General features: G+C 39.8%; 1 protein-coding gene across 1 annotated transcript; it reads right to left on the bottom strand.

Annotated features, from left to right (window-relative positions):
• Positions 1 to 40: 40 nt before the first annotated feature.
• On the bottom strand, positions 41 to 13,156 carry LOC149908697 (uncharacterized). Its single transcript, XM_090120289.1, has 10 exons — positions 12,110 to 13,156; positions 10,783 to 10,946; positions 10,078 to 10,196; positions 6,803 to 7,074; positions 6,571 to 6,694; positions 5,377 to 5,535; positions 3,939 to 4,099; positions 1,657 to 1,956; positions 1,332 to 1,560; positions 41 to 1,076 (listed from the first exon to the last, which is right to left on the bottom strand). The coding sequence occupies exons 1-10, from the start codon at positions 12,341 to 12,343 to the stop codon at positions 949 to 951; spliced, it is 1,890 nt and encodes a 629-aa protein (XP_089976415.1). The 5' UTR covers positions 12,344 to 13,156; the 3' UTR covers positions 41 to 948.
• Positions 13,157 to 13,185: the final 29 nt, after the last annotated feature.

The raw sequence follows: 13,185 nt of genomic DNA, 5'->3' as shown, positions 1-13,185 counted from the left end.
AAGCAGTGTTGTAATTGAAAGAGGAAATAAAATGACACGATTAATTAAATAACATCCTGTTTATTAATAATTCATAAATGTACAAACAAATTTTATTAATGTTAACTTAGTATAATCCTAATCTATGTTTTTTACTTTTTAACGATCACATCCTTAAACGAAGACAGGTTCTCGTCGTCTTGTCTCCGTTGTAGGTAATTCATTACATTCATGATTTTACATTATACAATTATTAAATATGTACAGTTCTTGAAAATACGCATTTTTACTACATACTATAAAAATAGCACAGATGGCAATTAACTGTATAAATATTACTGCATAATTATTAAAAGTTATGTTTTTTTAGTTCTTAAAACAACCAATGTGTTTCAACTTTCAAGGAAGTTTCAAGGCAAGTCTCACCAATTTTGATGGATTTTTTAAAGTATAGAAATGACATTTGATGTTTCAAATATTGCGACCGCAACAGTTATAGGTCGTTCAATAATTCGCTTAGGCCACCTTTATTGTGAATAATTAGCTGAAGATTAGCAGGGATAATTAATTACGTAAGTATATGAAAATTTAAATAGCTGCTCTCCCTGGCTCCTCTCTGGTTGATATTTTTTAAATATCCGTTCCATTCGTCAGTTACAAATTATACGTGGCCTAATAATTACTAACACAGCACACAAGCTTCATAATAAATTATATTGTATGTTTAGATAGATAACATGGATCTTATGTGAAATACATATAGGAAATACTAATTATGTAATTTTTTGAAAAGTGAAGTCCTCGTCAAGTCAGGTCCCATAAGGGAACGCCACCGAGATGTGATAATTTGTTAACGTCTCAAAGCATGCCCACGCTTTCCAGCCCAGATTTTCTCGTACAATGAAACATGTATTTAGATTTGGTATTATCTCTTGACAAAACACGAGTAGATTAGCAGCTTGGGGCTGGCTAAAGGTACATGCCGTTGACGAGATAGTCGGCGTCGAGCGCATAGCGCGGGTGGTGGCGGCGGCGGCGGGACGCGGCGCGCAGCCGGCAGCCCGCCAGCGCGCCCAGCGCCGCCGTCATCAGCGTGCCTGCAAATTGCAATATCATAGTATTCTAACTGACCCGATAGACGTTGATCGTCAACGAACTGCGCGAACTGCCAAACGTTAAGTTTTCTTAATTTTAATAACTCTTAAGGTTTTCTTTCATGAGATTCATTTCCTGTTAATTGCGAACGCAAAGAAAAATTAGTGAAATAAGTCTCGCCATTGAGGCGTGATGTGACAAGGGAACACGTATACATTTAAAAATAATTGATTGCTTATTATAACCACCAATGTTACCGAGTATGAGCAACAACAGAGCGGCCGGCGGGTGCTCGCTCAGGCCGTCGTGCTCGTCGGCCCACTGCTCGCGCGCGGCCGGGTTGGGGCCGCCCGCGACCCCCACTGGGCCGGGCCCGCTCACCGTGCCGCCTGCCTGGCCGACCGCTACGTGCGGCTCGCTGCCCTTCGCTGATGCGGTTTCACCGCCACTCGCCACCGGGGACGTCTTTACGATTTGTTGCTCGTGCTGTTTAAGATATTGAATGATTAGTTTAATAGATAGGGAAGTCATTATATTATGTTTAAGAATAAAATAAATATGAAAAATTGTTATTCAACATACTATATCGTTTTCCTTCAAAACCTTCTTCTTCGTAGCGTTCTCTACCAGGGTGGGGATCTCGTTGCTCCGCAGGGGTAGTTGCGGCGCTCTTGGCGGCGGGGGGAGGGTCGGCATGCGCTCGGCCAGCTCGAAGCCCTTCTTGGGCGCATCCCGCAGCGCCTGCTGCTGGCCAGAGTACACCAGCGGAAGCTCGGGCATCGTCTTGCCTGCGGCTACGGCCGATAGACCGTTCGGTTCTCTCTCTGCTGATAGCATATTTCCATTTCCTAGTGTATTCCCATACATCTCTTGCTCCTGCATCTGAAAAATAATAAAGCATCTTTTTATATTTACCTATGTTAGTACATATTTATATTTGATACAAATTCATACATAGATAATATTATCTTTGATCTATCCTGAAAGTAATTTGCGTGATTGGCAAGAAATGTACAATTTTATGTTTAAAACTTACAATGATTAGTTAATGAACCGTTTACATATTATTATTATTTTATTTAAATGTCGCTGAAAATCAGCTCTGCAGTGAAAGTCTATGCTTTCACTGTAAAATGCTGAGCGGCATTCCTTTTAGCTTTTATTATTAGTTTGTAAGTACATGGATTGTTAATATTTAATGTACCTGGCCTGCTTGCTAATAAAGATTTTATTATTATTTATTATTTATTATCCATACTATAATATTATAAATGCGAAAGTAACTCTGTCTGTCTGTCTGTTACTCAATCACGCCTAAACTACTGAACCAATTTGCATGCAATTTGGTATGGAGATATTTTGATACCCGAGAAAAGAGTAAAGACATAGGCTACCTTTTATTGCGAAATATGTACCACGGGCGAAGCCGGGGCGGACCTCTAGTAATATTATAAATGCGAAAGTGTGTTTATTCGTTATAATGTGACATGGCCATGGGTAACTTTTGACAGCGGTGAAACGACTCATAGGTATTAATGCGAATTTAACATCAGGGGAATCCGCGGGCAAAGAAAAATATATGAATATTGTTTTCAATAAAAACGATGATGATGATATTGTTCATGAAATTAATAATAATTCCATAATTCCAGGGCCCTGGTGAAAGCGCCGACCGCTGAACGATCAGGCGAGTTTATACGTTCGCTAGCTATGCAGATACTGAGCCATTCTGCGCTACTGAGCCATTCTGCGCGGCCTGTGGATTGAGAGCATAGCGTACGGGATGTGAGTGGGAATAGGTGGCTGGCTGGCTTATAGATTAGAAAAATGATTTTAACAATAGTTAGGGAAATTTCGATAGACAGAAAAATTACGATAAGTATTTCTATAAGTCAGGAAAATTTCTATAAGTCGGGAAAATTTGTATAAGCTGGAAAATTTCCATAAGAAAGGAAAATTTCTATACGCCAGGAAAATTTCTATACGTCAGGAAAATTTGTTTGTCAGGAAAATGTTTATAAGCCAGGAAAATTTGTATACGTCCGGAAAATTTCGATAAGTCAGGAAAATTTCTATAAGCCTGGAAAATTTCTATACGTCAGGAAAAATTCTATACTTAAACCAGGAAAATTTTTATACATGAGGAAAATTTCTCTTTGCCGCAAAAATTTCCATGTCAGGAAAAATCCATAAGTCGGGAAAATTACGATACGCCAGGAAAATTTCTATACGTCAGGAAAATTTCTATACGTCAGGAACATTTATATAGATAAGGAAAATTTGTATAAGTCAGGAAAATGTTTATAAGCCAGGAAAATTTTTATACGTCAGGAAAATTTCTATAAGTCCGGAAAATTTCTATAAGCCAGGAAAATTTCTATATGTCCGGAAAATTTCTATAAGCCAGGAAAATTTCTATGCATGAGGAAAATTTCTCTTTGCCGCAAAAATTTCTATAAGTCAGGAAAAATCCATAAGTCGGGAAAATTACGATAAAAATTTCGATACACCAGGAAAATTTCTATAAACAAGGAAAATGTTTATTAAAGCCAGGAAAATTTCTATACGTCATATTCTATTGCTATACGTCAGTTCTATACGTCAGGAAAATGTTTATAAGTCAGGAAAATTTCTATCAGTCGGGAAAATTACGATAAATCAGGAAAAATTTCTATAAGTCAGGAAAATTTCTATATGTCGGGAAAATTTCTTTAAGCTAGCAAAGCCAGGAAAATAGGTAATTTGGATTAACACATAGGGTAGGTTTTATCCCGGAAATCCCACGGGAACGGGAACTATGCGGGTTTTCCTTTGAAAACGCGGGCGAAGCCGCGGGCGGAAATCTAGTATAAAGTAGCCCGTACCTGTTGCGGCGGTGGCGGCGGCGGCAGGCGGTGCGGCGGCCAGGCGCGCTCGGGCCAGTCCGCGCGCCCGTAGCCCGCGCCCCCCCACTCCGCCTCCGCGCCCTCCATGCCCAGGTTCGAGCCCAGGTTCACTCTGTCGGAACCCATCCCCATACTTAAACCTGCATGGAAAATTATACCTACTTAAGTAACTACTTGTTATATTATATTCTGAATATTATCGTCCATGATATTATATAGTTATTCAGTTTTATCTACAACTTTTTCTGCAAAAACCGATTTTTTTCAAAAAATTGGGTAAGAATGCTAAGTATAGCTTCACTATCACAGATCACTATCACTACATCACTACATAGTATAAAACAAAGTCGCTTTCCCTGTCCCTATGTCCCTATGTCCCTATGTCCCTTTGTACGCTTAAATCTTTGAAACTACGCAACGGATTTTGATGCGGTTTTTTTTAATAGATAGAGTGATTCAAGAGGAAGGTTTATATGTATAATAACATCCATTAAATAGTGGAGAAGTACTGTTATTTTTGAGGTTTCTAATGTGATGTCGTAAAAATTACATTTTTTCCGCTTATATTGCAAACGCAGGCTGAACTCTACGAGTTTTATCAAAATAATGTACTAAGTATTATACATATTGAAAAGGTCTATAGAAAAGTCCGCGATGGTATATGTCTATCTCTTATGGATAACCCACAATAACTTTTTTTTGTCATTTACTTTTTACGACAAATAATGGCTAATTTTCGATGCGATTTTAACCAATACAGCATTAATCCTTAACCAATTAAATACCTTGAATACATTGTTCATTTCATATAGATCTATATGGCCCTTTACACCGTATGATTTAAGTGAATATTTTCGAAGATATTACAGATTTAAAAATTGCGGGACGTAGCGTTTGCGGCGGTACCGGCCGGCCGCTCGGCTATCTATTTTATACCCGTGCGAAGCCGGAGCGGGCTGCTATGTTTTTATATACAACGTTCACAGTTTTTCTGTAGTGTATTTAGTACCAGCATTGCACCCGTGCGAAGCCGGGGCGGGTCGCTAGTAGTAGATAATAATATGTATAAAAATAATAAATTTAATGTGGTTGCAAAAGAAGCCTAAACTCTCACCGCTCCGACACACTCGGCCCTTCATCTGTTAAATCGTGTGCTGGCCTCCGATGCCACAATTGATATTTTTGCTAGCAGTACAAATACTGTCCAAGACCTCTGTATCACGTACTTGGATGCATGTAGCCGCACGTAATAACTAATATGTAACTCAATTTTATTTTTGTTAACGTATTGTTACTAAATTCTATGTACGCTTTGGTATTATTACTGTAAGTACAAAGAATAATTCTGTTTCAATAAATAATTAAATAACTCTAAAATGAAACGCTCCAATAAGAAGTCAGTTGTGAGTTAACGCACCGGCGTGGTGCTGCGGCGTCTGCCAGGCGCGGTGCGGCCAGCCGCCGTCTTGCGCGGGCTCGTAGCCGTCCGCCAGCTCTTGCACCAGCCCGCCCTTGTGGCTGAAGATGTGCGGCGCGCCGGCCGACCCTGCGCCGCTCATGCCCACGTTCGGCATTGCTGTTCAACAAAATAAAGTTATATTATGAATTCTATATTCTGCCCTCGTGAGAAAGACAGACGCATCTAACACTTGCCGGAATCAGGAAAAAAGGCACATCTGCCTGCCTGTACCTATATATTATACTCTTTAGGGGCAGACAATAATAATTCCCCTTCTACCGTAAGGGCGTTTGTCCACTACAAGGAATTTTACGGTCCGGCATTCCGATTTTTTACGGTCCGGTATGGCACGCCTTTAATCTATATACTAGCTTGTGCACTATACGTAATTTTACTGTCCGACATTTTACTTTTCCCTATTCCGGATGGTTTTTTGTGTCTACGAGTTGCTGTAGGTATAATTATTGTTTTCGAATGCCCACTTGCTTGGATTTTACTGTTTTAACTGCATATGCCAATTAAAAGCAAGCTCTTGTTTTACTTTCTTTTAGTTGCAAGCAATGAGATTTGAGAAGTCGGTATTGTTATTTTATATACATTGACCAAGCATTGACCTATAATTATTATCTAAGTAAGTGTTGGTAAGTTAAAGTTTAAGTCGGAATAGCTTAATTAGCTCCTCGTCACCGATTAAAATAAATAAGTGAAACACGCATTTTAAATCTCTTACGGAACTTTACTTTTTATTATAATGAAGTAATATAATATTTCACCTTCTATATATTTTACTCGTTTCTTGTAAAATACAAAAACAATCATTTATGATAGCATTATACCGCCAAACTTCCTTGAACTGTACCGCACTGATCCGAGTAAAGACGGACAGGTGCACAAGCAATGCATCGGTTTTTTCATGCCACACCGGACCGTAAAAAATCGGAATGCCGGACAGTAAAATTCCTTGTAGTGCACAAGCGCCCTAAGTGGGTAAAAATTCGGTATAAAATGATGTATTTTTTATAGATTGCATAAAACAAAAATGTGGTAGTTACATACTTACCTAACCTTTTTTTAAGAAAATATATCTTATTGACTTATTCAGACACCTGATCTCGGTAAAAGTCAGTAATTCTCAATCTCAGTAATTCTTACCACTGTTATATCTATGCTGCGGCTGCGCCTGCGTCAGTCGGTGCGGCCACAGTTCCGCCGCCTCCGCCACCGCCTCGGCCGCGCTCATGCCTCCGCTCTCTTCCATCTCTGAGGCGACATGCAGCTGAAACATTTCTTCAGATATTATGCAGTTTTGTAGGGTGGAAATGAAAGTTAAATCTACATTATGAAGATGAGCTTACATGGTAACCAGTAGTAAGTGAAAAGTTACCTGCGGTATAACAGGCGGCGGTCTAGTGGTGGGCGGCGGTGGCGGGAGCGTGGGGCGCGGCGGGGCGGGGGCGAGGGGCGCGGAGGGCGCAGGCGGGGCGGGCGGCGCGGGAGCAGCGGGGCGCAAGGGCGCGGCGGGCGCCTGCGGGCAGCCCAGCTCGGGCGCCTCGTCGCTGCCGTCCGCGCACTGCGCGATGCCGTCGCACGCGTTGTACACGGCGATGCACTCGCCACCCACGCGGCACTCGAACTGGTAGCGGCTGCACCGGCCGGCTGGATAACATCATTGCACATGTTAATAGAGGAACAATTAGCCGGCTTACCCAATATCAATGTATGTTCTAACGCATCCCTTTGACTTTAAAAACAATACTATGCATAAAAGCTTGCACCAAGAAAGAGAAAAGAATAAAATTTTCATACAAAACATTATACATATAATGTTGCAATTATGTTGCAAGTTGCAAGGCCTTTCAGAATATCAGTTTAAATTTGAAATTAAAAATTTTCAACATAAAAACGGATTTTCACTTAAAACTTTTCATCTAATTTTATTCTACGGCGTTTTCATCATCGGCCACCTTTCATCATCAATCTGAACAACAGTTTACCTCGAAAATAAATAATAATAATAGATATTATAGAGCCAAAGTAGGCTATAAGTATGTGGCTAAAAGCCTGCGAGTCTCAGTCACCGTCACCGCTCAACAATGCCGTTTATATTCCGGGACAGCGAGTGCGGCTGTCACAGCAACGTTTAGTCGATCGAATCAGAGATAACGCGATTGCGCCACTGTTTACAGTAATTGCCTAATAGCTACACCAGGTCCGCACTCCGTAGGACTCTCCCAACAGCAGAGAAAAACACTCGAATATATAATCAGCCTAGAACATTTTTAATCATTGGATACAAATAAAACCGAGTTGAAATCGATGGTTGAAATCGATTTGTTTTTTATCAAATTACGGAAACAATGGGATTTTTGATAAATGTCTTTTCATAAAATATTGCCTTCTTTTACATCCAAATTATCCAATTACTACCGCATACTGTATAACAAAGTTCTTAAGTTTCCAGCGAATTTAATATTTATTTAATTTGTGTGGAAAATTGATTGAAATATTATATCTACTAATAAACAATCGTTCATGCTATCTATATCTTTCATCAAATTTATTTTGGTGTGCGGTTGTAGGATCTTAATAAGAAATTGGCCACATGTTGGCGTAGATTTGAATTAAAAACCGAAAAAAATACTAGTTAAGTATTTGAACTTTTTATGTGCGATTCGCGAAGTTTGTTTAAAATTTTCGGAGTTTAAATAAAGAATTTTACAGTTACTGTGTCTCCTGGTGGAAAAAAGTTGTTACTGTAGAAAAAGGCTTAGCTTAGCGTTGCCGTTGCTGTGCTTTCCGTGAGTCAGAGCAGAGGTTGGTCCGCACGGCCCTCGGGCCTCGGGGTCAGTAGCCGCCAACTGACTCATTAGCGGGGAACGCCGAGCCTTTTGTTTGTATACTCCGCGACGAAATGAGGCCGCGATGACGTGCCATTAGCCATTGTACCCCGTTCTGTTGCCCGATTCTCATGCCATTATTGCCAACATGAGCTGAGGTTTGACACACATATGAGAGCATCGTAATACCTAATTACAAATCTTTCATCGATCAATAAGCATTCGCCTTTTTGTTGTATTGCACGCCTCATAAGCGAAGCGTTGAGGTGGGTACTACTGTCACTTCGCGCAAAACATCTGATTTTTCAAACTTAAAATGTCTTTATGTATCATACATTGCACTTGTAAGATAATACATACACACACATATTAAGAAAAAACACTATTTTTAACGTTCATGATATTTTTGATGTCATTTTTGTTATTTAAACTAGTTAAAAAACAGTTTAAAAAAGTTCTGTCTTGGACGTCCGTGTGTCTGTATGTGCGGATCCTTTTTCTTGTTAACACGATAGCGACCGAAATACTTTACTAATCGAGTCTTTTTTTTTCTCTTACGCTTGAGTATGCTCAGGAATAGAACCCTTTCATTTCTCAGGGTCTGATTCGATGTGGTTTAATTGTTATTAAATAAACAAAAATAATAATTAATAAATATTTATTAAAAAAAATTATGAGGCGTGCACTTTTGGATTTTCCAAATTATCTTTTTTTATACTATCTATTTGTAACCATTTGAAATCTTAATCGAATCAAATGATGTGAACGGCTTAATCAGCTTATCAATGATTATCTCTTCATATATTAAGCCCATATCAGTGTATGTGTATCATTTTATCGACCAATTTGTTTCTGTAGCCATCGAGTTCCTAACGGCCGCGGCGTGTTTGCTGTTTATGTGAGATATATTTGATAAAGAAGTGGGAGAAGCACAATTATTAGTGTATTGTCTGTTTCTGAGATATATGTGAATGATAAACAGTTTTAAGCTTAATCTGCTTAATCCATTACGTTTAACAATAATTAACCTAAGCCCACGGCTTGATCGCATGACGTCTACAACTGATCGCTATCTGCATTATACAAATTATTTAATCTAATCAGTTTAAAAGTTTTTGAGAAAGAGCATGAGCAACACATTTATTTTAGTGAGCCGAACTTACATTTGTACCTATAATAGAATCTCGGCAAACTCCTCCCGCAATTTTAAAATCTGTAGGTACATAATATCTTCCAAAATATGCATTTACTTAAATCATATGCTGTTAAGGGCCTTATGCATGGTATTTGATTGGAAAAGGCTTGCTTCGGAAATTAGTCATTATTAGTCGTAAAAAGTAAAGGACAAAAAAATGTTATTGTGGGATATCCATAAGAGATATTGGACATAATACGAAGTTTTCTGTAGACCTAACTGTTTAATAAATAATTACATAAAATAAATATGTACTTTTAATTAGTACATTATTTTGATAAATTTCGTAGGATTCAGCCTGCGTTTGCAATGTAAGCGGAAAAATGCTTGTTAAGACTTTAGGTAGGTACATTAGAAACCTAAAAAATAACAGTATTTCTCCACTATTTAATGGATGTTATTATACATATAAATCTTCCTCTTGAATTACTCTATCTATAAAAAAACCGTATCAAAATCAATTGCGTAGTTTTAAAGATTTAAGCATACAAAGGGACATAGAGAGCGACTTTGTTTTATACACAGACTTGTAGAGAAGTAGCTCTGTGAAAAACTTTTCTGAATCGTATTCAATTTATAAGTAGATTCAAAAGTATTTCTAGAGAAGTCTTGTATCATAATACGAACTTGGCAGTGGCGCGGTCTGAAGCGACTGGTGCGGTGGCGGCTGACGCGGTGGCTGGCGCGGCGGCTCGGGCGGGCGGGCCGGCGCACTCGGCCGCACCGTGCTCGTCGTTGTCTGCCTCCTGCACATACACACACAACCATTGCATTGCTCGTGGTTATCAATGTAGCTGCTACATTTAACCAATTGTCTTTTAAAACTCTATATTTTACTTCTTCATACTATTCGTCTACGAGCTTTGATTCATTAAAATAATACCGTCTGAATGCTTATTAAAATGTCTGTCTGCAGACCGCATGCTCTGTATTTTGTTCGCTGTATTTTTTCTCATTCGGGCGCATGCTCTATATATTTTACCCTTCTAGCACAGACTAATAATAATATACTACGTATACAACTTCTAGTAAGGTTATTGTACGGTGTTATGGCTATGGGTATAACTAAAGTAGAGAGAACTCTACACTCGTCTATGGCGTAAATAATTGATTTCCTAAATAATAAAAAATAATATCTAAGGTATAATGCGATATTCAAACAGCCTAAATGACAACATAGTCTTGTTACATTTTTAAAATGATGGATTTTTTTAAATTTATATTTACGTGACCGTTTAATGTTGACGCGCTTATGTATATGTGAGGGAACCGTTTTGTTTCCGTACTGTTTGACAATAATATTGAGACTGTAGAATGTAGAGTGTAGGTTACCCCAGGTCGGGCGGGTCAGGCGGTGCGAGGCGCTCCTGGTCCTGCAGCTCGGCCAGGCGGCGGCTCAGCGCCAGCACACCGCTGCTGAAGTTGCCGTGCGCCGTGAACTTGCAGCGGAAGTCCTCTGGCGGCCCGCACTTGAAGAGGTAGCAGCTGCCCGGGCTCTGCAACACACCACCAGCACACACATGTTGAACATCAACGTCATGTCTATCTTATTGCAGTCGCCAGTCTGTATATTTTTCAGATTATTAACACAAAATCTACAACATACACACAGATTCTTGCAAATGATAATATTGTACATCACTACATAGTACCTATAAAACAAAGTCGCTTTCCCTGTCCCTATGTCCCTATGTCCCTTTGTACGCTTAAATCTTTGAAACTACGCAACGGATTTTGATGCGGTTTTTTTAATAGATAGAGTGATTCAAGAGGAAGGTTTATATGTATAATAACATCCATTAAATAGTGGAGAAGTACTGTTATTTTTGAGGTTTCTAATGTGATGTCGTAAAAAATTACATTTTTTCCGCTTACATTGCAAACGCAGGCTGAACCCTACGAGTTTTATCAAAATAATGTACTAAGTATTATACACATTGAAAAGGTCTACAGAAAAGTCCGCGATGGTATATGTCTATCTCTTATGGATAACCCACAATAAATTTTTTTTGTCATTTACTTTTTACGACAAATAATGCCTAATTTTCGAAGCGATTTTAACCAATACAGCATTAATCCTTAACCAATTAAATACCTCGAATACATTGATCATTTAATATAGATCTATATGGCCCTTTACATCGTATGATTTAAGTGAATATTTTCGAAGATATTACAGATTTAAAAATTACGGGACGTAGCGTTTGCGGCGGTACCGGCCGGCCGCCCGGCTATATATTTTATACCCGTGCAAAGCCGGAGCGGGCCTCTATGTTTTTAACCGACTTCATTATATACAAAGTTCACAGTTTTTCTGTAGTGTATTTAGTATCAGCATTGCACCCGTGCGAAGCCGGGGCGGGTCGCTAGTACATTATAAACTTAAAATATGAGTAAACGATAGAAAATCTATTATTATCTCTTCGCTAAACCAAAACATTTCCTACAATAATTGCATCTTGAAAAAAGGAAAAACAATAGGTTTGTCCCGCTTGGAACAAAAGTACCTACACTCACAATCGAATTGTTATACATATTAAATTAAAAAAAAAACAGTTTATTTACACATCGTTCGCTGCAGCACGGTTTCCGTCGCCCGTCGGTATTGTTAGATTTAACCGTATTCATTGTGTAAAATGCAGCGATGACCGTAGTTTACCTTTTCCTCGAAGACGAAGACGTCGCAGCCTTCGGTCTCGCAGCAGAGGCGCAAGCACTCGCGGCGCGAGCCCACGTCCAGCTCGGACAGGTAGCGCGCGCCCATCTCGCGCGACTCCTCCGTGCGGATGATCTTGTCGCGCTGCACGTCGAAGCGCGCCGCGCACGCCGCCGGGTCCAGCTCGCGGGCGCGCGCCGCCGCCGCCACCAGGCCCCACACCAGCACCGTCAACATTTCGCCGCGAGCTTGCCGGGATCACAATGCGGTCCGACCTTCGAGGCCACCCTGATTGTTTTAATTTCTGAGACACTAACTTTCACGATTAATCCTATTGTACTAATTTGATATTCAGGTACGTTTCGAGTGACTTCCTAGAAAGTGTCAGGTCGACTGATCGGGCCGGTGCGGGTCGATAGCGCCGCGCAGGCGCACCGCCGCGGAGGAGCGGCGTGGTGTGGCGGAGGCTCGCCTGACGCTAGCCGCACGCCCATCGCTCTATCATTCATGACAATAAAATTATTTTTATGAATAAAATAATGAACTGTCTACAGTTGTCTCTTTTAGTAACAATATAAAAATATATAGATGCGTCTGGCAATATTATAGATGTTTCTTTCTACCTAATACATGCTTTAATTGATTCTGTAAAAAATATGTATCAAATAATATCTACTATACTTAGATTCTACTATATTACATATTTTTTACAGAATGAACTAAAAGATGAATAGTTTAACTCTTTATTAATAATCTCTAAATTATTGAATGATCATATAAAAGGTGAATTTACCTAGAAATAAAATTAATGCAAAATAATACGTAGAGCATTTTATTTTATAATATTTGTATAACAGAAGCATCTTGCTTTAAAACAATATAAATTTCATCTTTCCAAAAGCGTCGTGCGTTTCATCGCGCTGGAGAAAGTTCAATGGCATCACCTTAATTCATCAGCGTCACAGTATAATGAAGGGCCTTACAGGGATCTCGCGGCGCACGGGAAGGGCAGCGCTCGGGTGGCTGCGCGGCGCGAGCGGGCGGCGGCGCGGCGCGAGCGGGCGGCGGCGCGGCGCGGC

Source organism: Colias eurytheme, chromosome 4 (assembly GCF_061535395.1).
Source record: "Colias eurytheme isolate Ceu_HAF_F1 chromosome 4, ilColEury1 Martin Lab GWU primary, whole genome shotgun sequence".
Lineage (NCBI taxonomy): Eukaryota > Metazoa > Arthropoda > Insecta > Lepidoptera > Pieridae > Colias > Colias eurytheme.
This window is presented reverse-complemented; position numbering and strand designations above follow the sequence as displayed.

Coding starts and splice junctions, on each gene's coding strand:
- LOC149908697 (XM_090120289.1), bottom strand. CDS start 12,343: ATGTTGACGGTGCTGGTGTGGGGCCTGGTGGCGGCGGCGGCGCGCGCC. Junction 7,075..10,077: donor TCAGACCGCGCCACTGCCAA/GTTCGTATTATG, acceptor GATGTTATCCAG/CCGGCCGGTGCAGCCGCTAC. Junction 1,957..3,938: donor CGCCGCCACCGCCGCAACAG/GTACGGGCTACT, acceptor ATTATTTTTCAG/ATGCAGGAGCAAGAGATGTA.